The 27,207-nt window shown below is 45.6% G+C and overlaps 1 protein-coding gene across 1 annotated transcript in view; it reads left to right on the forward strand.

Annotated features, from left to right (window-relative positions):
- The window catches only part of VTA1 (vesicle trafficking 1), a 329,175-nt gene that overhangs the window by 162,386 nt on the left and 139,582 nt on the right, over positions 1–27,207 (forward strand). Inside the window, exon 4 of the mRNA XM_086927161.1 lies at positions 8,017–8,092. Within this exon, the coding sequence (XP_086783287.1) occupies positions 8,017–8,092 (76 nt within the window). The remainder of the gene's footprint in view (positions 1–8,016; positions 8,093–27,207) is intronic.

Genomic DNA, 27,207 nt, shown 5'->3' on the forward strand with positions numbered 1-27,207 from the left:
GGCCGTCCAATTCCAGCTCTTTTATATGCAGACGACGAAGTCTTAATGTCACGCACTCAGGTGGGCCTACAGCGCGTTGTGGATCGTTTTACCCTTTTCATGAAAGATCTTGGATTAAGGGTAAATTCCTCTAAAACTTTTATTATGCGCTGTAGCATGGGTTTTAAGGTAAATAGAGACATTTTTATTGCAGGACAGAAGCTTGAGGCTACTAAACATTTTTCTTATTTGGGCATATTGTTTGCACAGAACGACTCTTGGGTAAAAGCTGTAGCAGCGAAGAAACTGGCGCTTTTCCGCACTACATCTGCCCTCACTATCTTTGCCAAAAAATTGGGCAAAAGACCTCCCGTGGAACTAAATAAAATATACAAGGCAAAATGTGTATCCGCTGCCCTTTATGGGAGTGGGGTATGGGGGCTTGCTGATTCTACACCTATCCAGACAGTGAAAAATTCCTTTTTAAAATACATCTTAGCTGTCCCAACCATTACCTCAGGATACATCTGCCATGCAGAATTAGGCCTTCCGTTTATATCTGATTTAATTAGACTTGAGCCTGTGCTATTATGTCTCAGGCTATGGGCAAAGAGGAAGCAAAATTGAAGAGAGATATTCTCTCAGATATTTTGAAACTGGAAGGAGCAATGAGGATTCCCTGGTTTAGTTATGTTCATAAATGTTTTAAGGATCTTGGAAAACCAGAATATTTTTTAAATTCTCTTACTATAATGGCAGTGACTAGAAAGGATCTGAGAAAAGAGGGCTTGATTTTGTTGGATACACTGAGAATGACAACTGAGATTATAAAGCCTACCGTCCTGCATAACCAAATGTTATTAACCACTTTTAACATTCAGCCCTATTTAATTTTTGTTCCAGGCAATTATGACAGTTTCTTATTAACTCGTTTTAGGCTGGGGATCTTTCATAGACTAGTCAGTTTTCCTGCTATTAATGATTGGTCGCGAGATCGCCGGCCTTGTTCCTGCGATAATATTTCTCCCCAAACCACTATTCATGTTATTTTATTTTGTCAATTTTATGCTACTTTTTGGCAGCTGTTGATGGTGCCTCTTTTAAAACAGTTGGGACTACGTCAATGTCGCCCGGCTCTATTGTTATTACAATCTTTAGATTGTGAAAGTGGTGTTCTAATAACCACAGCCTTACTGAAAAAAGTTGTCTATTGGAGGAAACGTATGTTTACTTAAATGCTCTTTTTGCACAGTATTGACATTTTTTTTTCATTTCAAATTCGGTAATAATGTAATATTTAATACGTTTTTACATTGTGCTTTTTCTGTGATTTTTATAATATGAAATTGACTTTGTATTTTATAACTGTGTGCTTTTATGATTGCTATTTAACAATCGGATAAAGTTTTTTTTTATTTGATTTGAATAGTTAATTATCTATTGCTGTAGTCGAGGGGTCTCTAATCTTTTCTGTTAGAAGAGCTAGCTACAGAGAATGAAAATTATCTTGAGCTACTAATATTATTAAGGGTATGATAGTGACGACATTAGACAAGATTACATTAGTGCCTACTCAATGCACATTTACCAGCAGGAATCATGTCTGTGCATCAGGCAGGCTCTCAGCAGTAATGCGGAAATGGCTTTTACCAGTTTGAATGGTTTTACATGGGCAATACATAAAAGCAAACCTGCAATACCCCTGGCACTAAGGTAATTATGTTCGTAATAATTCTACCCAACACCACAAGAGTTATATCGGCTTCAAATATATTTTGGAACTTCATGAATTTTTCGTTAAACACCAGCTTATGGGTTCTGAAGATAAACACATTTTCTTCCCAAGTACACATTTAAAATCTGGTAAACCTACATTCATTCTGCTTCAAATATATTAGGCTGGGAGGAGGAGCTTCGCGCGGATCCAAGATGGACGCGTGAGCACAGGGCTCCTGAGACCCTCTTCGCCTCCCGCAACTATCCTGCCACAAATCCTGATTTGATCGACGGGTACTTGTTGATTAAGCCCTGCTGATTCTGAGGACCTTTTCGGAACTTAAATCAGACGCCGCAAACCGGACTTGCTGCATTCTGAAGTTTGTAGCCTAAGTACCCAGGTGGCAACTCAACAACAACGGCCAGTTGGGCACGCCCACAGCCCCTGTGGTACTTTCGGTTTCGTTTTGGCCCATTGTTGACGACGCTCTACGGCTGCCCCATTCGTCTTCTCGTCCCAGCTACGGATCCTGCGTCTGCTCTAGTTCTTAGCCCTCTTGCCCTTGAGGTCCATTGAGAACGTGACCATTTTGACCAGATCGCAACGACTCCGTGGGAGTTTAAAGCCCATTATGGCGGGCAAGGCAGATGCCGAGAAGCGGAACACCAAGGACACGCATCGCGGGGGGTTCATCCAAACCCAGACTATAGAGCGCTACACTCGCCCGAAAGGGTCCCCATGTGGAGCGAGCAAGGCTCTTGAAGGGACTGTAGATGATACTCCATCATCGGAGGAGCCGACACTAAAGGACATCATGGGCGCCATTAGTAGTGTTCGGACGGACATGGGCCAACAATATGAGACTCTTGCTGCAAAGATCGACACGGTGGCGATCGAGGTTAATCTTATCAGGGCGGACCTGGGTAAGACAAATGAACGGGTCAAGTCTCTGGACGTTAAAACTGCGAGCTTGATTACTGATGTCTCGGACCTTCAGGCTGAGGTTCGCACTCTCCGTACCTCCAACGACCAGTTTGCCCGCCGGCTGGAGGATTTCGAGAGCCGGGCCAGGCGCAACAACGTTCGTATCGTGGGGGTTCCGGAGAATTCATCGGACGTCTCCACGGACCTTCTGGTGGAGGATCTGGTCCTTAAACTTCTTGCACCTAAGGGTCTCAGTAACTTTTTTACCGTGGAACGAGCACATAGAGTTCCCGGCGGGAAGCCGAAGCTGGGGGCTACACCGAGACCCATCATTTTTAATTTCCGGGACCGGGACGCTATCCTGCAAGCTTCACGAGCCATGGGTCCCACTAAATTTGACAATGCCTCGGTCAGTTTCTATCCAGACTTCACCCAGGCGGTGCAGAAACAGCGCATGGGTTTTACAGGGGTGAAGAGACGGCTCAGAGACATTGGTCTGAAATATGCCTTGCTTTTTCCCGCCCGACTGAGGATCGAGTATGAGGAGCGGGCGTTTTTCTTTGATCACCCCGATGTGGCCAGTGACTGGTTGGACACATTGCCATCAAAGCGTATGAGCGGCGAGAGCTCGGAAGGTGCCGAGGTTGGCCCGGCTGAACAGGAGTGGTGAGTCTGCAGCGGCGAACTGGTTACTTTGGACTTCTGGCAGCGGCTTTTTAATAGACTTGCTTATACTGTGGTTACCCGGGGTGGGGGGAATCGGGCCTCCTCTTCCTCCTCTGGGGGCTTTCTCTCTCTTCTTGTAGGTTAGTTTCATGGGGCGACAGGCACACTGCAAGTTGGGGTGGCTTTCTGGTCTAATGCAGGGGTGCAGGGTGGGGGGGGTTCAGGGTTCCTTTGGGTAGTGGAGGGGTCTTTTCCTTTTTGTTTGGTTCGAGGCTGCTTCATTTCCTGTTGTCTGTTCTGTGTGCCTATTCCTGGGCGAAGGGGGCTGGGTACTCATTGCCGGGATCGGGGGCGGGGGGAGCTTAAGATGCTGAGTTGGAACGTTAACGGTCTTGGAGATAGAATAAAGAGGGGTATTGTGTTGCAGTATTTGAAACGTTGTACCCCAGATGTGATTTTGCTTCAAGAGACGCATTTGGTTGGAAATGCATGCCGTGCATTAAACAGACATGGCTACCGTATGGTGGCACACTCGGGGTTCACATCTGGTTCGAGAGGGGTGGTGGTCATGGTACGTACTTCCCTCCCCTTGGAGATAGACGATGTAGTGTTGGACGACAGGGGCCGCTATGCGGCTATTACGGGCCGGTGAGAAGGGAGAACGGTCTCCTTCTTGTCTGTGTATGTCCCCACTGGCCTACAGTCTACCACGTTCACTGATCTGGGTGATGTGATCCTTGGGCTTCCTGGCGGCGTGTTGGTAGTGGGTGGCGATTTTAACTCTGTAGTTAGTGGGGATGAGGATCGTAGCCCCCCTAGGACTCTGCCTCCGGCACAGCTTTGGCTCGGGAAGCTCCTGGACATGCTTGGGTTGGCTGACTGTTGGAGGCAGTTACACCCTGGTCAGCTCCAATATACTTTCTATTCGGGTGCGCACAGGAGTCTATCGAGATTAGATTATATTCTTATGCCAGCAGCACAGATGGTCTCTGTGAGGGAGGTTAGGCATTTGGCCAGGGGGATCTCTGATCACTCTCCACTTTGGCTTAAAGTTGACAAGCAGTTGGGTGCTGAGGGCCGTGTCGCTCCTATCAACCCCTGGCATCTTCGTAACCCAAAGATCAGGTCAGAGATAGTGAAATGTGTGGACTTTTATTTCGCTGAGAATGAGGGATCGGTTCCCTCCCCGGTTACACTGTGGGAGGCCTATAAACCAGTGATTCGTGGTCAAGTCTTGTCCCTCATTGCCAGCGAAAGGAGGCGTAAGAATGCCGCAGTGGTGGATCTGGAAAATGAGATCACTGATTTGGAGGGGCAGATGCAGTCCGGGGTCACTCCGGAGGTGCTGCATTCTCTGGCCCTGAAACAGTTTGATTATAAGGCGCTGGTCACTGATGAAGCCAAGGCGATGCACCGTGAGCAACAGGGGCGTTTGTATGATGTCGGTGATAAGGCGGGAAAGTTGATTGCATGGCTGGACAAAAGGGATAGATTGATCCGAGTTGTGCCTGTTGTTGAGCGTGTGGATGGTGTGTGAGTCGTGGACCCGATTGACTTAGTCCAAACATTTGCCTGTCATTTTCAGGCGGTTTATGCGCCGGTCTCTGATAGGCCGGAGGAAGACTCGCATCTCTTGCTTCGAGATATTGCCCTGCCTGGCCTGTCGGATTCGGACAGGGAGCTTATGGAGGCGGATTTCTCCACCGATGAGGAAGCGCTCGCTATCCGTTCACTTCGGGAAGGCCTCGGGCCCCAACGGTATTCCGGTGGAACTGTATAAACTATGCCCAGACAAAATGGCACCGTATCTTCGTAAGATGTTTTTGTCATCGTGAGATCTTGGCTCTCTTCCTCGGGATCAGAGACTGGCGTTCATTGTCGTCATTCATAAAGATGGCAAGCCCCGTGATCATTGCTCATCTTATCGGCCGATTTCGCTCTTGAATGTTGAGCCTAAAATTCTTGCTAAACTTCTAGCGAATCGGCTAGTCACGGTGATCGCGGACTTGGTTCATCCAGATCAATCTGGATTTATACCCCACCGAAACACCGCGCTTAATCTACGTCGCCTCCATGGCGTCTTAGCAAGGGCGGGGTCTCTTCGAGAATCGGCCATTTTGGTTTCTCTTGATGCCTCGATGGCCTTCGACACGGTTGAGTGGCCGTATTTGTGGGCTGTTCTCGCTAAGTTTGGGTTCGGCCCTAAATTCATTGTGTGGATCAGGCTTTTGTATGAGCAGCCGCTGGCACAGGTGGTGATTAATGGTAGGGCTTCGGAGCCCTTCACCCTCGGGCGGGGAACGAGACAGGGGTGCCCATTGTCGCTGCTCCTCTTTGCGCTTGCCCTTGAGCCCCTGGCTGCTTGGTTGCGGTGGGAACCTTCGCTTAAGGGCATCCGATGGTCGCCTGATTTCGAGGACCGTATATCACTTTATGCCGATGATATGTTGTTGTACCTTACGTCGTTGGGCGTCCTGTTTGATGTGCTACGCTCTTTTGGGAGGAATTCCGGTCTGGTCATTAATTGGGCCAAGTCCTGTATTTATCCACTCACGGACGATGAGCCCCTTCTTCCCCGCCATTGTCCGATACCGGTTTCTAGAGACGGTTTTAAATACTTGGGGATCTACATTTCACTGGACCCCAAAACCCGTTATGAGCGGAATTTGTTGCCTCCGCTCTCCCGGCTTCGTTCGGATGTTGCGGCGTGGTGCGGCTTGCCACTATCCCCCTTGGGAAGGGCGGCCCTGTTCAAAATGATGTCTCTCCCCCGCTTTTTATATGCCATTCAAAACACACTTGATTTGGTACCTGCCAGCTACTTCCGTGAGATCGAGGGCTTGCAGAGGCGGTTGGTATGGGGTGTGCGGCCACGTATCGCACTGGCGAAATTGACTTTGCCTTGGTACGATGGAGGTATTGCCTTGCCTGACATCAAGCGCTACTATTGGGCCTCCCAGTTAAGTGCTGTGAACCACGCTATGTATGGCCCGGTCCCGAATCCCGCGTTTGAGATGGACAGATGGCAACTCCCCGGGGGAGATTACAATCGAGCGCTTTATTCCAGAGCCGACCAGAAGCACCTCACGGGCCCTATTGCAGTGGCGGTGCGAGTTTGGCGAAACGCGACCGCCGCCACAGGCTGGACGGATAAAGTGACAAAATCTACCCCATTGTATGCTTCGGAAGCGCTAGGTGGCCTGTGGACGTCGAAGGGTTTTGACAGATGGGATCTCATCGGTATCAGCAGGGTGGGCGACCTCTGGGCCAAGGGAAAAGTTAAGACCTTCGAAGCGCTCCAGCGAGAATATAAACTGAGTGACAGGGAATATTTTCGGTATCTCCAAGTCAGCCATGCGCTTACTTCGGTCTTCCCTGCTGACACCTCTATCCCGGAGGCCTCCCCTCTTGAGGATTGAGTGCTTGATGGATACGCCCCTGACAGCACTATATCTCTCATTTATAAGAAACTTATCAACGATCGCTCGGATCTCCTTCTGCAACTGAGGACTGTTTGGACCAGTGACGGGTTAGAACTGGACGATGAAGACTGGCAGGCGGCGATATCCTCCCCTAAGGAGGTGGCAATTCCGGTACGTCTTAGGCTGGTGCAACTCAAAATACTGCATCGGGTATATGTCACGATGATACATATGGGTTTCTCTGTGGATGGATTGTGTAGACGCGGTGCGCTGGCTACCTTTTTACATATCCTCTGGGAATGTCCGGAGGTGGTGACGTTTTGGCGCCAAGTGCATGTGGTTATGGGTGAAGTGACGGGGGTTGTGCTGTTGCCTGAGGCCAGACGTTGTCTATGGAATGTCTGGGAGCCCACTGACTGTACTGTTGCTCAAACTCAATGGATTACATTGGGTAATATGGTTGCTAAACGGGACATAGCCCAGTTATGGGGTTCCCCAAGGCCACCGACGCTCTTAAAGTGGAAAGAAAATATGGACTGGTCCATGTTCAGAGAGAAAGTTGTGTATGTTTCCCGCGGCAGACCCAAGAAATGGGGTAGGATCTGGAGTCAATGGAACGCATACCGTGGAGAGATTTGCACCCCCCCATTCACCGACCTTCCAGATCCGCTTCTTCTCCCTTGACCGTGCGTTCCCTATACTCAGTTCTTGTTGAATACACGGTATTGGTTTGCTACTGGGTTTCCTCCCCCGAGATTTCTCCTCCTTTCATTGAGAAACGTCTTTCACCCATTTCCCACTGCCCTAAGGGAAGGACAGTTTATATATAGCAATGCCTCGATCTCTCTTTTTCTGTTTGTGGTTTTCTTTAAACCAAAAATGAAATGTGAAACCTTTCACTGATCCTAACTATACCACCTGCTTTTACATAATCATGAAACATCGCTGCCGTACCCCCGGGTTGTCGGCTGATCAGCTGTGTATTTTGATGTTGATGTTGTTGTGTTTGACTGAACAGCCTCCGTGGTTGTAGGTCTGTAACTGTCTTTTTCTCTACATAATAAAGGATTTAAAAAAAAAATATATATATATATATATATATATATTAGGCTGTCCTGCACAAATGATAGCTACTTACAGGTACCTAGAGTGAGCTACTCGTTGGAGAACCTTCTTTAGTCTATACCACTGTATCTAGAATGTATGTCAGAAGACTTTCATGCAGGACCCCACTTTAAGATATAGTAGCTAGTTCTGGTATTTGACAGGGTTGATCTTAAACTAAAAATGCAATTTTGCTTTCTGCAGGAATATGGTAAAGTCTTTCTATACATCAAGCCTGCTGCTTGATACGCTGGCGGTGTTTGGAGCTCTCACTGAAGAAGTAAGCTTTTTGTAAATATCTTATGTTTGTCATGCTTCTTTTCTTGCCCTTTCAAGCATAAAGACATTCCCTGGCAGCCTCTCTTTCTGAATTCTAAAACCAAAAGAAAACTGTTTGAGGTGGGGTTCACAGAAATGTTGGCAGCTTGCATACTCATTTTTCCTCATCGCAATGTAAGACCAATGTACAGTTATGGAACAGTGCTGTGATATGAACATCATGATGGTTGAAGTCAGACCAGCATAAATTGAGATGTCATTGTTGGGCTGTGTTTTGAAATATGCCACCTAAACAAACTTCTTTTGTTTTATGTGTACATTGCATTCAACATAACAGCAAACTGAGATTGTTGTATAGCGTTTTAGGACCAAACTGTAATTTACTGATTCATGCCCTTATATAGGTATAATTCACCTTGCCCTTATATAGGCATAGAAATCGTAACCATATTTAGACATAACCCACCCAGTCCAAATACAGGCATGGCTACTTCCACTAGTTCCAAAAAGCCACAACAATTTCTTGGAAAACTCTTCTAAAGCAGTCACGGACATCCCCTTTCTTGAATATTGATTTGTCCTAGAAATCATGGCGTTTTCAAAGAACTACCATTCCCTTGGGGTTCTTTGGTGACGTTATTATGTCCGACTTTACGTCAAACCAGCGACCTTCAAAGTATAAATATGCACACACTTTCCCAAGCAAACACAGGGTGGTTTGGAGCAGTTCGACTATCTACTTGCCCGACGCAGCTCGCTACAGCAAGTGCCGAAGAAAGCTGACCCTCTAGCTGATGCACTGACAGAGAGGCTGCCTTTCTCTTGCTGAGAATCCAGCTCCAGTGTTTCCAAGCTCCCCTTGCGGGGTGTTGGGAAATCGAGTCCCGAGACAGAGATACCAGACCTCCTTCATTCTAAAACCAAGGTACGGAGCGGATTAGACCCTAGGAGAAATCTTGGATAGATTCTTGGCAAAGAAACTAAACCTATGCTACACCTCACTTACTTCTTCCCTCGTACTAGACTTAGGTTAGGCACATCAGAGTAGGCGTATTTTAGAAGCACCAGTTGAGTACTTTTAGTCTTTATTATTACTGTATGTATTTTATGGCTTAGAAACCATACCATGCTTTTACAGTATTATTTTATAATACTATTCTTGCTGCACGCATTATACTTTACAGCCAGTATTACGATTGTAGCAGTTCATTTCTTTTGCATGAGAAAGAGGACTGTTCAATAAATACTTTTACTGAAAACGCCCGTCTCTCTATTTCTCTGCACCTCTGATGAAACGAAGCATGCACGATTGACTGGGTGAAATATCGATCTTTTGTTTCCACTACTCTCAAGATATGTTTTATCTTGGAGAAACAAAGTTGTCATGTTTATGCAGTTTTCAGAAACTAATCCCTTCTTGTGTATTCGAGAAAGTTTCTAGTGACCTTTGAGCTAGCTGGCACCCACAATTAAGTCTAATATATTCGATAGAGACCCAATCGACCTAAGTCCTACGCCACATCTATAGGATATATTATTCCAATGCGCAGAGCCTATTGGGAATATAGGAACTACACTACATGGCGCCCAGACTTTGCCCGTTTGACATCCCTGTGATCCAACCCAATAAAGAATGGATTCATTAAAATGCTATAGATTTTTTGAGGCACCTTTTGTCCATAATCACACCCATCTCTGTAATAGAGATAACCGGTTTATATCAGTGTGTCATTTTTCTACCGACTCCCTCCTCAGTTTAGAATTCATGGTCTTAGAAATAGGAGTAAGTGGTGTTCAGATAATCTTGGGAAAATATATCTGTAGCATCCATCAGATACTTTTTGATCCATTCCTATTTTTTCGTGTATTGCATTAGGACTGATAGTTTTATCATGTAAATTGGGGTATTTTAAAGCTACTTTTCCTACGCGTTTCTTTTCAAAAGTGCAAAAGGCTTCTCCCAGTCAGTCAACTTCGTTGCCAGATCTTCGCACTATGCATCTCTATTGTAAGAATCTTGAGAAGGTGACGGTCACTTAAAGCTCTGCAAAAGGAGGACTCGAGCCTCCAACTTCCCCCTTAGAGTAAGGGTTGCTTTGTTGTGAATTTTTGGAAAATCTTTGCATACTTTGTGAGTTACATTAGCGATTATTGCATATTGTAAGAGATGGCTCTGAGCAATTTGAAGTTTGCCATTGATGCCGTAAATTTTCCAGGTTGAATGTTATTGCACATTCCTCCATCCTAATGCCCCTTGCCTTAGCTGTTTCCATTTTGTAATATCAAACAGTTTTTCCATCATTCTCCATAACTATTTCTGAAGAGGAAAGGCAGGCATTCAATGTTTCCATATTCTATTTCATTCCAGTCGCCTTGAACATGTCAAGTATAAAACTGTTCCCTGTTGCATACAGTTGTTAAGAAGCAAAGTTGACATTTGAAAAGCTATGATCGTTGAGGACAGTAACTTTTTGCGGGAGAGTGCATCAAGTCTCCTTTGGACAGAATATTGAACCCAAGAGCAGCAAAGCTCAGATCATAGGAGGTTTGTTTCCCTGTGATCATGGCATTTCTCCATATAAATCAGTCAAGGAAGTGTCTTATACAAGAGAGAACAATGGTTTCGGACATTACTGCAAAACCCTAATGAAGTCAGGCAGTCAAGGCAGTGCCTAGTTTGTAATGGAATAGGTGCTGGGCCCAAAGTTTTGCACAGAAGCCTGCGACAGGCGCCAGTGGTAGTTGAGGGTGCCGAATACCAAGGCTGCGTAGTCTTGATCCCACTGTATGCCTCTTTCATGCACCACCAAACACTCCTTGCCTCATTATCTCACTCTTTAAGGTTTTTACATCCCCGCTTTCACTGTTTGGACTGTTTTCCCTCTTTCTCTTCCTCCTTTAACCTTTTTGTGTTTTTCTTACTCTTGTATAATGAGGAAAAATAAGTACCAGTCCCCAAAAATGAGTTATGGTGGGTTTCATCTGCAACCAGTGGTTGAAATTAATCAAGGGAGCATAAATGTTTGGTTTTATTTGGCATTGCCAACAGATAAGGCATGTACACTCAGAAATGTATATATTTTCAGTGCCTAGATGCAGTTTCATGGCTAGTGTGATATGTTTTTGGGGATAAGAGGATAAGAGGATAAAGAGTGAAAATGTTTAAGACCTTGCATGCGTTATGACGATTCGATGGTATCTAAAGGATGTACCAACCCAAAAAATTGAAAATAGCATTTAGTTTAGTGAACAAATTGTGCAGTTTGTTTTAAACTTTATTTTTCATTTTAGAACAACAAGAGAGCTGGATAACACCCATGAAAGCAGTATTAATTCAACACGAATGACATCAGCCTGAATATATATACAAGTGACACAAGAATTACCAGCCATCGTGGCTCGCAGTATATACGATCACGCACTTACAGTGAGGTTAACGTGACGGGGAGGCACAAACTCTATGGTATCATATTTCGACTAAATTGCACAGTAGGGAGGGGTGTTTGTAGTCTGCCATCGTACATTAAATCACATGAGTGCTATGGCCTTCGGTGTCGGTGCTGCCCCTGTTCTTCAAACTGAAAAGCTAACAAGATTTGCAGTAAGGTCTGAAAAGGGGTATGCATATGAGGCAGAAATGTCTGCTGTTACTGAAGAAGGAAACTACATGTATAAAAGGGATGAAAAAAATCCTGTAACTTGAGAGTGGTTCCCAGTCACATATGGGTTTGTTGAAACGCCGACTGACTACCACAGACGTGTGTTACGCATCGTTCTACCAGACCACAATGCTTTTCTGGGAAAGGACCGATTACCCCTCTGATCCCAGTTTTCGAATTTTAACGCCCTGCAGAAGCCCTAGGCCGGATGGCCGATGTAAAGGGGTGAAACACGTGTTGGCTACAAAATGTTCTCACCTTGCAATGAAACACAACAAAATACATTGGAATTGATTCCAGGGAACATTTGATTTTTTCTACTTGTTCCGAAGTATCCACAAGTACTCTAAACACTAATGGGGAAGGGGTTTCCCATTGTCATGAACGAGTAAAATCTCACCAGATTAGCTCTATTACCATTGGTTCGCTGAGGCCATGGACCCTTTACCCCCTACCCTTTGAACATATGGGTTTGTTCCAGATGAGTTTTATTAGAAAAAGCATCTCTATCTAATACTGAAATGCCTCTTCTTCTGGAGGATGGTCTGACATTAAGATGAAGTATAATCTGTATTGACTGTCAGTCAGTTGGGTGTCAGCTTTGCTGGATGTGAGAGAAGCAGGATGTACAGTTTATCAAGAGACCTTGATTATGAGAGGCTCGTTAAATCATGGTCCCGGTGTAGACCGATGTTTACACAACTATAACAATTACAAGTCGCTCCCAGTTAATACCAGGTGCATTAAAGATTGCACCTTCAGATTTCCACTCCTCCCGTCAATGAATTTCGGCAGGTAAACCCATATGAAATTAAATGGGGTAAAAGGCCTTATAAATACCAGGACATGGGATTTTTAGTTTTAAAAGAACTAACATGGACATGTTATGCCTCATTTTTTGAGGCATAAACTCATAGTAGATGAAATGTATTGCACCTTGTCGGTTCTTAACGAGTGAGATAAATAGCGCCTACTTCTCGGGTGCATTTCTAAGCTAGGTTCTAAATTTTAATGAGGGTCAACTTATTGGTGCTGGATGGGTAGTCTCGGTAAGAATGGGAAAGAGGAGACATTTTGATGGTCTGCAGGTAAAAGGGAAGAATTAGACAAGGCAGAAACTCTTAATGGATCAGGCCGCAACTTTCTACAGCTGTGATCAAGAAGTGAAACTAGTGCCTCTGTATATGATTGATTAAATAGAGTGATATTGGCTTGATAAGATGAATTGTTAAGAGTGTCTCTTGCCAACTTATTTTCAAAGCTTTTGAGTATTCAGGCATAAGTTCCTCAGATTTCTTTTATTTTGCTTTTATTGTTCTATTTAATAGCTCACAGCTGTTATGTTTTTTTCCATACAGTACTGCTAATTTTTATCATGTGCCAGACGAGGGCTGTTAACTACTGGGTTATAACTGAAGTAGTAACGAATGGGGAGATGGACAATGTGGTAATGCACGGATTGCTGTCTTGTAATGTTCATTATGCGGAGTCCTACTTTTTCATCATGACAATACTTACTTTTTCTTATCTCCATGCCATCCTGTCTGGTCTAAGGCCCAAGTCGGTTCTGCAAATGTATCTGAACAGAATGTTCCAGAAAAGGGCTAGAAAAAATATAGCTTGGTTACTGGGTAGAGATAATTTTCTTGTAACGACTAGCAAGGTTGCCTGCATCTCTGACAGTGACTCGCCCACATGCCAGAAAGACAATATAAGGGTGGCACAACCTCTTAGAACCACAACACTCTTTGTGGCATTTATATTTCTGATAGTTACTTCTAACCACAGATTCCTCTGCTTTTGCATTTTCTCCAGGGGTCAGACTGGAACTGGAAACTTTCATGCAGTACACCTGCGTGCTGGTAGGTTGTGTTGTCTTGCTCCACGTCGACTCGTTCCACCTCTGTAGTGATGTGCAGAGCTGCTTAGAAGCACCTCCCATGCACACTGTCGCTGGGTCCTTTCTTTTCATGCTTTTAGATGCAGATCTGCAGCTACACCCCTCATTTCTCACCGGATACCAGTGTCCAAGGGAAATGTCACAGCCTTAAAACAACAGAGCTTAAACCTTGTAGAGACTGTTGCAAGCTATTGTCTGTGACAGATCTCCATCATGTATGCATATTGTGCTTGGGGTCAGACCGTGACTCTATGGCCTGTAGTGACTGAGCCCAGATGAATCTGAAACCACCTGTGACTGTAAGGCGTAGTTAACGTTGCTAAGCACCAGAAGACTCCACACCATGATCAATCGACGTTGAAAGGAAGGTCCTGTTTCCGCTCCCGAAGTCATTACAGCACCAGAACGTTATTGCTGTCAAAGTTATTGGGTGAGTGAAAAAAAGAAGCACAAGAAGTCCATGCCGGAATTGCTCATTTACTGCCACTCTTGAACTCCAGAGAAGGCGCAGGAGCACCATTGTGCCTCTCGGTCTCACTGCTGAACTCAGTCTCCTTCAGATCGATTCTGAATCTGGTCCCCGCTTTCCCTGCATTTACGGGTGCATCGATGACACTGTAGCAAATTAAAGAATTTGCTGTGTCTATTTGTCACACTACTGGCTTCTTCTGTTGTGCTTTCAGGCCCAAGGAACAGCAAGGCCCTTCACCAGAAGCCCCCCTGGTGGTACTGCCCTCTGCACCAGCTAAGAACTCTGGATCCATTACAGGCCGTGCACCAGCTTTGGTGTTGACTTTGATCCTGGTCCCATTACCTTCACCAGACCTTTAACCATCTACACCAATGTTTACACAATCGACTCCGGATGATGAAGCACCACTGATGGTGCTCTTTGACTCTGAGCTGTATTGGCTTAAACCTCTAAAGACGAAGTACCCCAATCCCACCGTGCTAAAGCCTTCTGGCAACACATCAGACTCTGACACATTACCTTTGCCTCAAGGAAGGCTCTGGTCCTCCACAAACTGCTTGGTACTGATTCAAACAATGATCATTATGATGAGGGTGATTAACTAGTTCCCCAATACACAGATGATAACTAGTGAGAGGAGCTAAGGATGCCAGTGGCCTGGATACTTCTCCAAAAACTGGCTTTGTATCCCCACTTGTCTTGCCACAGAGGACAGTGTCTCTTCTGCGATGGTGATGGGGAGGGCCACTGATGTACCAGGCCAAAATTGCCCACCATGGAGGTAAAAATCAATGTCCACTAAGAAGGTCCTCCAACCTGGACAAATACAGAGCCTGTGCTGTTTATTAATGAAGCTTTGACAGATACTCTATGTGCAACATAGGTGAAGCCATTCTCCTGTTCCTGGTAAATGGACAGATAGCTCGAACGCATCACCCAGCTCCCAGTGACCCAGTCTTCCTGATATAGCACCCGACATTGGAAAGTTTGGTGGTTCAAGCATCCAACAGCAAAGTCAACCCTAATGCTTTTGTTACTATCCTATCAGACTGCAAATGTAAGTGCATTAAAATAAGTAGCAAGCACTTGTTTTCTTTAAAAAAAACTTGCTTTGCTCTCGGTCACACCAGTTGTTTGCTTGACTTTTACTCAAACGCACTTTCGACTCTGTTGCCCACGTTTTACCTGCGGCAGCCGAGAACTCGTGTTGTGTCCTCACGTAGGCCATTCAGGACAGACAGGCTGTGGCAAAATTCACCATCAGATGATATTTGGATACTACAGAATGCATAGGCAGGACGATTGGCACTAGTTTTGTGCTTAGGAGTCATGCCTAGGTGAGGTCCACAGGTTTCTCCTGGAAAGTCCAAAATTCTGTAAAGGACATGTCCTTTAAAGGCTCTTGCCTTTTTTGCCCAAAAACAGACTCAACCCTTGAAATATTCAAAGATTGGGGGTCTGCGCACACAATAGCTACTCCTTTGCATCTTAAATTCTATGAACTGTGATTTTAGAAATGGCACTTTATTACCCAGCGCTAAAATAAATAAAAAGCTTACACTTATTTTTGTGAGTGGTAATTGTGAATCTCTGAACAAGTCAATCAAAGAGCATCTTCATATCTAGGAACTAGATAGATTAGGCCTGTTTCCTTCGCCTGTCTTTTTTACTATAAGTTAAATTGTTTCCAACAGGTAAAGGGACAGAGAGATTAAGGAGTTTGAGCTGGAACTACTGGATACTTCCACTGAGCCAGGCCTGAGTAATGTTGCAAAACTGCAAATACTTGTTCCTTTAATGTGGAACTGTTGTCAATATTCTCCAAAACAGCTTCGTTTGCCCTTGCCTGAGCGACACCAGAGGTAGACTGTGAATCCAGAATGATGTAGAAAGTGAAAGATCATATCCAAATATACGAGGAAGCAACATGTGAAATGACATTGTATATTCAAATTTCACTGGTTGGAGAAGATGGCTTTTAAAAGAAAATAGTACTGAACCGTTACTGATCACAATAAAGCGGTTGAGGTTGATCTATTTAAGAGGTAAAAATGTGGACACATTTAAGAGTAGTGTTTTTGTAGTCCAGTGTAATTGTGAAGGGTAGTCTTATACATAACAAGAATAGGATGTTGGTTTGGCCATATGATCAAACCTTTCTATCCTCCCATGACGTTAGGTGGCTTGATGTTTATGACCTAGAATTTCATTTCATGATACCAATCATTTCAGGTAGAGGGGCTACTAGGCTCCAACCCCTTACTTCTTCCCAACCTTTCAGAATTTATTTGAGAATACATTGCCAAACTCTGATTCCACAGGGTCTGTATACTCCCGTAAACCAACAGCAGGTAGGACTGAATGGTTGACATGCAGAATATTGGAGTGGCCAAGTAAGGGGGAGGGATATTTGGGAAGGTGCTTTGGGGAGGGAGACATCAGACGAGATGATTACCTTTTTAAATATTTCATTTCATTTTGCCAAAAATGTTGCGTTCAATGAGACAGTTAGTCTCATTATTGCAGCATAACATTAGCATGCCTTTTCAGGCCTATTGTTTACATTTCAGCAATTCTTCCATATTAGTATAATTTCTATCATCATCTCAACTTGCATTGTGTTTTGCAGTGCCTCAAATTCATGATTATATTTTGTTAGCACATTGTATTCCTTTGCCCAGCTGGTATTGTCCTACCTCCAATACATATCTAGGTCTAGAATTACTTGAAGAGTAACACTGTGTATACTTCTGAGTTTTACAAAGAACTAGGTCCTTGAGACAGCCCAAAAACTTCTCTCTCCTGCAACACATAGTTACTCTGCATCTACCTAGCAGTGGTGCCATCACGTTGTACTTGCAGTGTGCTTTGGGGAGATTCCTTCCATATCCTAAAAATGCGATAAGTGGGGTTGGTTCGAGCCAAAGTCTAGTCATCTCGCCAATAGCCCTCAAAATCTGCGCCTAGTATTCATCATTACCCGAGCAGCCCTAGGACAATTGCGTACCTCTTTCTATTTTTATAGGAGCGGACATCTGATTATTAGCCGTAATTCTTCTCGCTGGTTGTGTATACAGCAGTTTTGTCTATTGTAGCATAGCCTTCCATAACCTCATTCTTTGCAGGACACCCTGTAGAAATGGCCAATATATTGAGCCAAAGGCCTTAGTTGTATCCAGAAACAATGCAACCACTCTGATTCCGGATCTATTTGGTGCATGGCTATAAACAAGGTCCTCAAATAAGTTGTATGCTGGCAATCCCCCTTGCATGGATCCAGATATGTGTAGTTGTACTATTCCATGCATCAGAGGCAGAAGTCTATTAGCCAATGTTTTAATTAGCAATGTATAGTTAATATTAATTAACTGTAAAAGCCTTTGTAGGTCAATGGTCTGAGGGGGGGGGCTTGCCTGACTTCAGAAGGGTGGTGCCTGACGCCACTGTCAAAGTTAGGATTAGTATACCTCTGATCCTAGCTTCCTTGAACATTGGGAACAGCAAGGGAGTCAACTCTTCAGCATATTCCTTGTAAGATGTAATTCTTGGACCATCACTACCTGGTGTTTGTGTCCTTCCTTTATGCCTTTGATGGCATCCTTTATTTCTGCCAGGGAAATTTGGAGACACAGTGGCTCTTACTGAACCATCAATAGCCACACCAGTGGTACTTTGTCGAGGTTTGTGTTTGTCGCCAGTAGACTGTGGAGTACGAAAGGGGTCAGGGGTGACATTGCGGCTCTCCTTCTACCCATTCACACTGAAATATATCTGATGCCGCCTATTATGGGTGCACTATTCCAGCCGTAGTAACCCTGAGGTATATTTTCCCAGAAAGTTAATCTAACTTTCTTCCTCATCTGAGAAATCCTATACTGTGGAGTGTATTCCTGTGAATGGTTTGAAGTCTTAAGAGATAGTGTATGCATCCTCAAGTGTTTTGATCTCTTTTTCTAGTGTGCTTAGCCTAATGTGGAAAGATCTAAGTTGGCCATTACCTTTAGTGATGCTCTCTCATCTGTACTGCAACCTTAAACACCTTCCACAGCACTGATTATCAATCGACTGAGCCTTGGCTAATGTCAAAGTAAGCATTGATAGCCTGCCATATTTCCTCCTCAAACATACTATCTAATAACATATTGGGTTGGCATCTCCTCCATAATCTACATTCTCCCATACTATTTAGAAGTGTAAGTGTGTGTACCACCGGAAAGTGGTCAGGATATGTTTGGGAGAGGTGTGTTATCGATTTGTCGATCTAGTGATCTCTTTCAATCCCAACCAAAAATACGCCATGTTCTTAGTTCCATCCTCTGCATGCCTTCTTTTTCTGAGTATAGCCTAATCTCAGTCTTAAGCGTCTGCCTTAATCCTTCGTATTGTAATTCTGCAATTGGCTGACCTCATTCTATAGATCACAACATCTCCTCTAAAAGCCTATCCATGTAATCTAACCTTACCTAATCTCTACAAGCCTATCTATCTCACCACCCATCCACCTGAAACCACAGAGCCCCACTAATGGTCAAACCTAACTCGTATGAATATAATCTGTCACTAAGTAACTGGAGTAAATATATGCAATTCTTTCAATAACCACTGGATTAACTGCTAACCTTGGAATTCAGAGTAGCATGCTACTCACTGTAAAGCTCTTCAACATGTCATCAGGGGTAGTAAGTGCTACATAAATACAGTTACATTTGCAATTATAGTCTCCTCTCCATTCTGTTCTGTGTGGTTGTAGTGCCTCACAACTTGACATTGAATAGGAGAAAAACTTGGGGTCATCATGATTAGGGCCATAGGTATTTATATAATTAATATGGGACGTCTGCAATATACCCTGTTCTATAAGATAGTGTCCCTCTGGATCTGAATCGGTGTTATATGTGATCACTATAGTTCCTTCACAGGCATATGGCAGGAAGAATGTATGGTCAGTCCATTTTTGGGCAGAGGTTGACTCAGAGGTCAGTTTCTTGTAAACAATAGTATGTCTATGTTATGTCCATGAACGTATGCTATGATCTGATGGATATTCAGGCCTCTCATGTTCCATGACATCAGTTTGAGCTGGGGTGGGGTAGTGTCACTTTGCGCCGTACTGTGCATTATATTACCCAGGCCCTAGTTAAAGCGCTAGTGATTTCCACGTTTCTGTTAGCTTGTACATCAACATCTGTACTTGGCCTTTAATTCTCTACTCCCCACCCACAGTGAATCAGACCTCTCTAATGACCCGCCCCCTCCCGACAAATCTCTGGCTGAGGCAGTGAGCTATAGTCACCCACTCTACTCCAGTCAACATTTCCTAGAATTAAGCAAGTTCCTGGAGAACCTGAGCAAAATCTTGCAAGGTTAGTGCTCCTTCAAAATAGTTAAGTGTAACATTCTCACATTTCTAGGTTAGGGTAGATGACAGTTTTTGCAGTCAAGTATAACATTCAGTCTACAACGAGAGATCATGGCACATTAATCAACCTCACAGGAAAACTCAAGTCTCTTCTTCCCACCCTTATACAGTCCATCAGGCATGCAGCGAAGAGCTTCAGTTGCCTCATCTAGTGTCCAGGCTGTTCTCCACAGGCTTCTGTGACTTCCACAGGACACAGAATCAAGTCTTATTTCTTCTGGTGCTTGTGCAGGATCCTACCGGTTAGACCCTCAATCAGCACCAGCATTTAATGGGGTTTCATCTTCCCGATCTGGTTCTGCCAGTTATTGCAGCCAATGTGCATTTTTGGAGAAGCGTGCTATGGATTCTTTGCCCTGGCTGCAAAAGCGATTCTACTACACAGCCATCTTGTATGGTGGTATCTGGTGCCCCAAACAAGACTGTTCTGGATCAGAGTCAAATAAACCTCAAAATAACAGTCGTTAAATATGATCACCAAAAGAATAGCACAGCAGCTGTTGTTCCTTAGCAGATAGAGATATTGTGAAGAACATGTTACCTCATGGACATTGACATCTTTACAAGATGAAGGGCAAACTCATGAACGTACAAGGTTTTTGATCTGACCTTAATACGCCATTCCTCAAAACATGAATCTCATGAAGTTGTTATTTATTGCAATGCTAGCTCACTTAATTATGAATGATAGCAGAGTGCTGCCATTTACTTTCTATTCTGATGCCTTAATGCTGTCTTGTCCTTGGAGGCTTCCTGAGCTGTGGCTAGATCTGTTTACTTTCACTGACCATCAGTTCAGCTTCACAAGCAAGCATGCTGCCAAAGCCTCACAGGCAGCAACTTTGTCACCAATAATTTTGTTTGATCACTGCTGGTCCCATATTGCTCTGCAACTGTGCATTCTTCTTTGAAATGTTCCAGTAAACAATCGCAAAAGGCCATGCATCATTTCCCCCTCTAATGCCAATAACCAGAAATCGCAAATACTCGTATGTATGGATTGCAGCATTACTACGTGTATATGCACCAACTAATCTATACTTGGGCATCCCCAGCACACTCTCAAACCAGGAACTCAGAAGCCATTCGTTAGGAACCAAGAATGAAGGAAAACAGAAAAGCTGTCACAACAGACCACTGAAGTGTGCTGAAATCATTGACGAACCCCCACCCATGACTCTTTATTGGTACAGAAATAATTAAAAAGAAATATGTAAAGCTGCTTCTGATGGATACTGCAGATTCTTCCCCTTTAGAATACTCCCAGGTGGAGCAGGAAACTTTTCAGAGGAGAGCTTCTGTATGCCACTAGGTGACACCAAGCATCTTCGCTTTGGCTTTTTTTCAGCCTGGAAGTGATGGTGTGGAGCAGCATATGAAGCCAACCCCTGCACGCCAATGTCTGTGCCTTTGTTTCTGTACCTTTTAAAAGCAGATCCTGTGCCCCAATCCATTTTATTATGTCTGTCGGCGACTTCCACAAAACACATCCACTGTGCAACTTAACAATGTCCTACTGGTTTCAAGCCATGCAGTAACTGCAGCAAACAGATGTCAGTCAGAGAGTCTCACAGTGTATGTCTCTGGTTGTGGGGCACAATCCCAAGCCGTGTGAGCAGTGCAGCTTTATGTACTCGACCATGAAGTGAAGCTGGATGTCCACAAAGACCGGTGTAAGAGAGACTCTTGACACAAGTTGAGGGCTGAAACTTGCTGTCACTCCGGCGGCCATTCCGGCAAGGCAGTTTCTTTGCAATCAAAGTCCTCCAGTAAGTCAAAGTCCATGTGGAAACATAAGAAAGCAAGCAGGTCTCAACCCCTTTCCGACACTCTTTATCAAAAGAACTGTCGCTAGGGTGTTGAGGGGCCACTTGATCTCACTCCTAATCACCGATTGAGGAGCTGATTCCACAGTTGATCCCAAAGTGCCCGACTTGCACAGGGCACCAGCAACGCAGCAAGAAGTTGAGACAGTAAAGGAACCCATGCTGCAAATCTTTGCTGCTCTTTCTGCTCCCTCTGCCATGCCTTTGGGTTTCAAGGATCTGCAGGGACCGCCAGTGAATTCATCTTTTGTGTCACCTGAACTCTTGGAGCACAGGTGCAGACTTCTCATCCGGCTCCAAGATCTGCATTGGTTTCTCCTTCATCGACGCTGAAGCCACTGTGATATCCAATCCTGAACTGGTTTTGTCTTGACACTGACAAAGGTCATGCTCTGAACCTGCTAGATCGCAGCTTTTCTTCATTTCAATTGAGTCTGATACTGTGCTTCCCTTACCATGGAGCAGCCTCAGAGGCTCCATTGTGTTTTTGGCTCAGACTATTGATTTGAGCTTTAACCACCCAGAGATGACAATGGTGAGGAAAGGGAGGATTTAGCCCCTCATTATGATGTTGGTAGGTTCTATATGGACTTACAGGAGGCAAATAGGATTGGTGCTTCCCCTGACACGGAGTTGATTTCGCATCTTGGACCCCAATGGAACAGAGTGATTCCTTTTACTGTGATAATTCATCGACCTACTGAGGTCTTCAACCTAGTGCTGCTTTCTGTTGAAGTTAAGGCAAATGTCCTTGCAGATGTTTTACAACTTGGGCCTGTCTTATCTGAGCCCTTGCTTTCGTCCAATGACACCCTCGCTGACACCTTGATGGTCACTTGGTCCAGGCCCTGTTTTTAACCCACTGGTGAATAAGCAGGTGGCCAGGCTACCCTGATTTCTTCAGGCATCCTCCTCCTCCAGAGAGTCTGGTTATTTAGGCTTCCAGCATTAAGGTAAACCTCAATTCATTCTCTACAACCCCACTGGTAAAGGAGTCAAGGAGGATTGAGTCGTTCGGAAAACAAATGCTCTTTTCGGCTAGCCTAGTATTGAGGTTGGTACATGCAGTCTGCCTATTGGACATTGCCAGTGAAATCTTACCGGCGGTCCAGGAAGACCTTGGGCCTCCTTGGCTTAGACCATTCAAGATAGTCAAGATGCGGGCACTACGTGATTTGTGCTGACCTTGACCGTACTGATAGTCTTGGATGAGCGGTCGGCACCTTGTCTGTCGCCACACGTGGATGGCGAACCACAGGTTTCTCAGGAGACATACAGGCCTCTCTTGGAGATTTACCTTTCGATAGCTCAAGTCTATTTGATGAGAAAGCTGATTCTCCCTTAGAATGTTTTAAGGAGAGTAGGGCCAATGCACCCTCCCTATGCCTTGAAGCCCTAGCCAAACTGTTTCCTCACCAGTTTTGGAAATGCTGAGGCTTTTTAAAGAGGGTTGGCATACAGGCAATGCAAGTCTCCCAGCCCCCACTGCAGTCCCCCCAGTCCTTTCAAGGCCAGAGATAGGACATGAGAAAAACACACAGGTCACCATAGACATCAGCCCTCCCAGTCATTCTCCCCTGCAGGAACAGCCAACACAGCTCTTTAGTTTGCGCACAACCACCCTGTCGGAGGCAGGATCAGTGCTTTATCTCAAGGTGGGGGGCATTCCATCGCATCAGACTGATGGGTCTTCCAAATCATTCGTCATAGGTATGCTCTACTATTTTTTTTCTGCTCTGCCCCATCTTTGTCCCACATCAGAGCAGCTCTCAGACGAGCACCTGTCCATTCTAATGTAAGTGATACAAGCTCCACTTCCGATAAGAGGCCATTGAGAAGGTTCTGGACACAAAAATAGGGGTAGATTGTTATTCTCGCTATTTCCATGTGTCGAAGAAGGATGGAGGCTTTTGCACTAGCTTAGAACCACGCCTTCTCAATGACTTCCTGCAGAAGGACACATTCAAAATGCTCATGCTCTACCAGGTTAAGTCTTACATAGATTCAGGTGATTGGATGCCTCGGACCTGCAGGATGCATATCTTTATGTACCCATCTTGCAATCCCACAGACGTTACAAATGGTTCATGATTGCCCATTAGCATTTTCAGTTTGATATGCTCCCCTTAGGCTTCACTAGTGCTCCTCGGGTGTTCACGAAAGGGAATGTGGTGGTCACTGCCCATCTTTGGGATACCAGTTTTCCCTTACCTTGGTGACTGGCTGTTGTTGACAGGTTTGCCGCAGTCAGTCGTGAACCACCTCCAGTCAACTGGAAACCATCTGATATCATAGGATTTTTTGATCAATGAGCTGAAGTCATACTTGACTCCTACACAAAGGCTTCCTTTTATAGGAGCTATCTTGGATATGGTGCAGTTCAGGGGCTTTTGCTCTATTTCATTGAGTTCGGGTCCCTCATGCTCTGAACCCAATATTTCAGCCTCTGTCCGCTAAGGTGACAGCAACTCTGAGGCTTCATGGCCTTTGAACCTCCTGAGTCCGCCTTGTCAAATTTGTCAGGTAGCAGATGCGGGCTCTGCAGAAGTATCTCATGTTCCAATGGGCCGAGCAGCACTGAAACTTGTTAGATGCCATCGAGGTTGTGGATGAGACAGCCTGCGATATCCAGTAGTGTCTGCGTGAGCACAATTTCCTCAGCGGCAGACTCCTCTTCCTTCCTCACCCAGAGATGACAGTGGTGACAGATACTTCACTTCTGGGTTTGGAAGGCCATCTGAGATAGGTGGAGATCAGAGGACTGTGGATTCTGCCGGAAACCTGGCTCCTTATCATTCTTTTTGAGTTGCAGGCCATGCACCTGGTGCTGAAGTCCTTCCTGCCGTCCTTAGTGGGGAGGCTGGGCAGGTTCTCATGAACATCACCACCGCCATGTGGCACACCAAGAAGCAGGGTGTAGTGGAGTCCTTGGTTCTGCGCTCAGAGGCTTTGCATCTGTGGAATTTGTTGGATCATCAGGGAATCTCCCTGATAGTGAACCACATAGCTGAATCCTTGGAACACCCAGGGTGGACAAACTCAGCCAGCAGTGTTTGGCAGATCACGCATGGCATCTGCATCTCGCGGTGACACAGGGCATCTTCCGACAATGGGAGAAACCCTAGCTAGATCCTTTTGCCACCGTCTAGTATGCGCAGTGTCCAAACTTTTGAATGATGGAGATCCGATGAAGACTCTCGCTAGGAAATGCATTCCGGCTACGGTGTAACACTGGACTCCTGCCGCATTCCTGCTTCTGCCTCTCCTGCCCCGAGTTCTGAAGATGATCAGGAACAACCATGCCCCAAGTCATCCTTTTGGCTCCTGATGGTGACACGAGAGTGTGGTACCCAGAACGTGTGGGCTTGAGTGTCTTGCCACCCCTCCCCCATAACACCCCACCCATTCCCCCCAATCCCGCTACCACCTCGGAAGGACCTTTTTGTTATAGTAACATGGCAGGGTTCTGCACCCGAACCTGCTCAATCTACACCTCCAAGTGTTGAGAGAGAGAACAACAACAGTTGTCATGCATTTGGTCTACCATCTGAGGTTGTGGATGTTATCTTTGCTGCCAGGTGTCCATCTACGGAGTCCATTTACCACGGGCACTGGGACAGATTTGTGGTCTGGTGTGAATGAGCAAGGCCGACCCTTTACAAGCTAAAATGTCAGATGTTTTATTGTTTGTATAGAATTTTTTTTCACCTAGCAAGTTCATTGTAGTGGCCAATTTTAAAGATTATTTTTTGACCTTTTTAGCCTTTCTATGTTTTCCGAACCAACCATCCTTGTTTAAATCACCTATTGTGATCTGGTTCGTTACAGGTTTGAAACGCATATTTCCCCGAAACGCATATTTCCTCTCAAGCCATTGTGATACCACATTGTCCCACTTCGTCTTGACGTTTCTCATGTGTACTTCCTTTGCGCTACTCCCTGCATTAGTGAACTCCGAGACTCTCCTGGTACAATGCCCTACATTTATGTTTCCGGACAAACTGGTGCTGGTGATTCTAGGAGCTTTCTTGCCTAAAGTCATGACTTTACGCTTGCCAATCCATCATTTTCCAAGCATTCTTTGCGACTCCTCAGCCTGCAAAAGAGCAGAAGAGACTCCATCGGTTGGACCCCTAAAGAGCTTTAAGTTTTTACATCAATCGTAAAAAGGACCGTCGGATGGATGATTAGTTTTTGTCAGTTTCTCTGGGATGAAGGATAGGAAGATGGTGCAGAAAAAAACTGTTGGGATGGGATAGTTGTCTGCATTAAGATCTGCTACTCATTGCCAAAAAAGCAGCCTCTGGAAAGTGTGGGACCCTGTGACCAGAGCTAAAGTTGCCACCACTACGTTGGCACTTGGACTCTCTGTCCTTGACATCAGTCAGGCCACAACATAGGCGGCAGTGGACATGTTCACAAAGCACTACTCATCATCTCCTTGTGTTTGCTTCACAAAGCACTACTGCCTTGCTAACCAGGTCTAATGGGAAGGGTGTTTCGCGCAACCAGGCCTGCAAGACTTTATGGTCTGTGCCCACTCCACAGACCCTCCACCTTTGGTTGGGGTGCCTTTCTCAAGGTAAATATTCCTCAGTAGAATTGTCCAACAGAGGTACATGTTACTGACTTCAGTAATGCTCTTTCTAGTAGATACACTATATAACCACAAATTCCCCACTGCCCTCCCACCTTCCATCCTGTGGAGTGTTCTCTTATTACTACTTAGAAAGGTCCCAAATTAGAGATACGCACACTGTCGTCATCAATTGTTTTTTTCTTTGTGTCCTAGGAAACGCAGAGAGTGAAGCAAGTACCTGACTGGTGTCTTGGGGTGGTGCCTATATGCAGCTCTGCTTTGTTAATTGCGAGGTGAAATGAAGCCAGTGTGGAGTTGCACAGTGTCACTTAGCGGCAAACTGGAGCACTTTATGAAACGTTTCCAATCCTGTCTTGTGCCTGGCGAATATTATAAAAGTGAGAAATCTGCAGTTGGATCTCAGACGAGGTGGTTCTGCAGTCTAGTATCTACAAGAAAGAGTGTTACCTCTTTTACCCTTCTTTGGTCTGTTCATCTGATATTCACATTTTAATTCTGTCCACCACAGCCCAGAGCATGGAACAGTGAGTGGGTCAATTTCAGCGATTGGCTCTAGTATACTGTGAGGGGGGGACACAGACGCTACCTGCATCTTCACGGACGGGCTCAGTTCCCGTAGCGCCGCAGCACCACCAGCAAAGGGCCGGGCTTTGCTCCGCCTGGTTCCCGGCCGGGCTTTGCTCTGCCGGGGCCCCTCCCACTCCAGTGACGCCCTCACCAGCGCCAGGAGGCGCATAAAGGCAGCGCCAGCAGCAACACTTGTTGGGGGACACAGACGCTACCTGCATCTTCACGGACGGGCTCAGTTCCCGTAGCGCCGCAGCACCACCAGCAAAGGGCCGGGCTTTGCTCCGCCTGGTTCCCGGCCGGGCTTGGCTCCGCCGGGGCCCCTCCCACTCCAGTGACGCCCTCACAAGCGCCAGGAGGCGCATAAAGGCAGCGCCAGCAGCAACACTTGTTGGGGGACACAGACGCTAACTGCATCTTCACGGACGGGCTCAGTTCCCGTAGCGCCGCAGCACCACCAGCAAAGGGCCGGGCTTTGCTCCGCCTGGTTCCCGGCCGGGCTTGGCTCCGCCGGGGCCCCTCCCACTCCAGTGACGCCCTCACCAGCGCCAGGAGGCGCATAAAGGCAGCGCCAGTACCCCGTCCCGCGGGACGCGCGCGGGCACGCGCCGGGAGAAGCCCGGGACAAGGGCAGGGCCATCTGTGGCCGTCCGGGGCCGAAAGAAGCCGGGCT

This window comes from Lissotriton vulgaris, chromosome 6, assembly GCF_964263255.1.
Source record: "Lissotriton vulgaris chromosome 6, aLisVul1.2, whole genome shotgun sequence".
NCBI lineage: Eukaryota > Metazoa > Chordata > Amphibia > Caudata > Salamandridae > Lissotriton > Lissotriton vulgaris.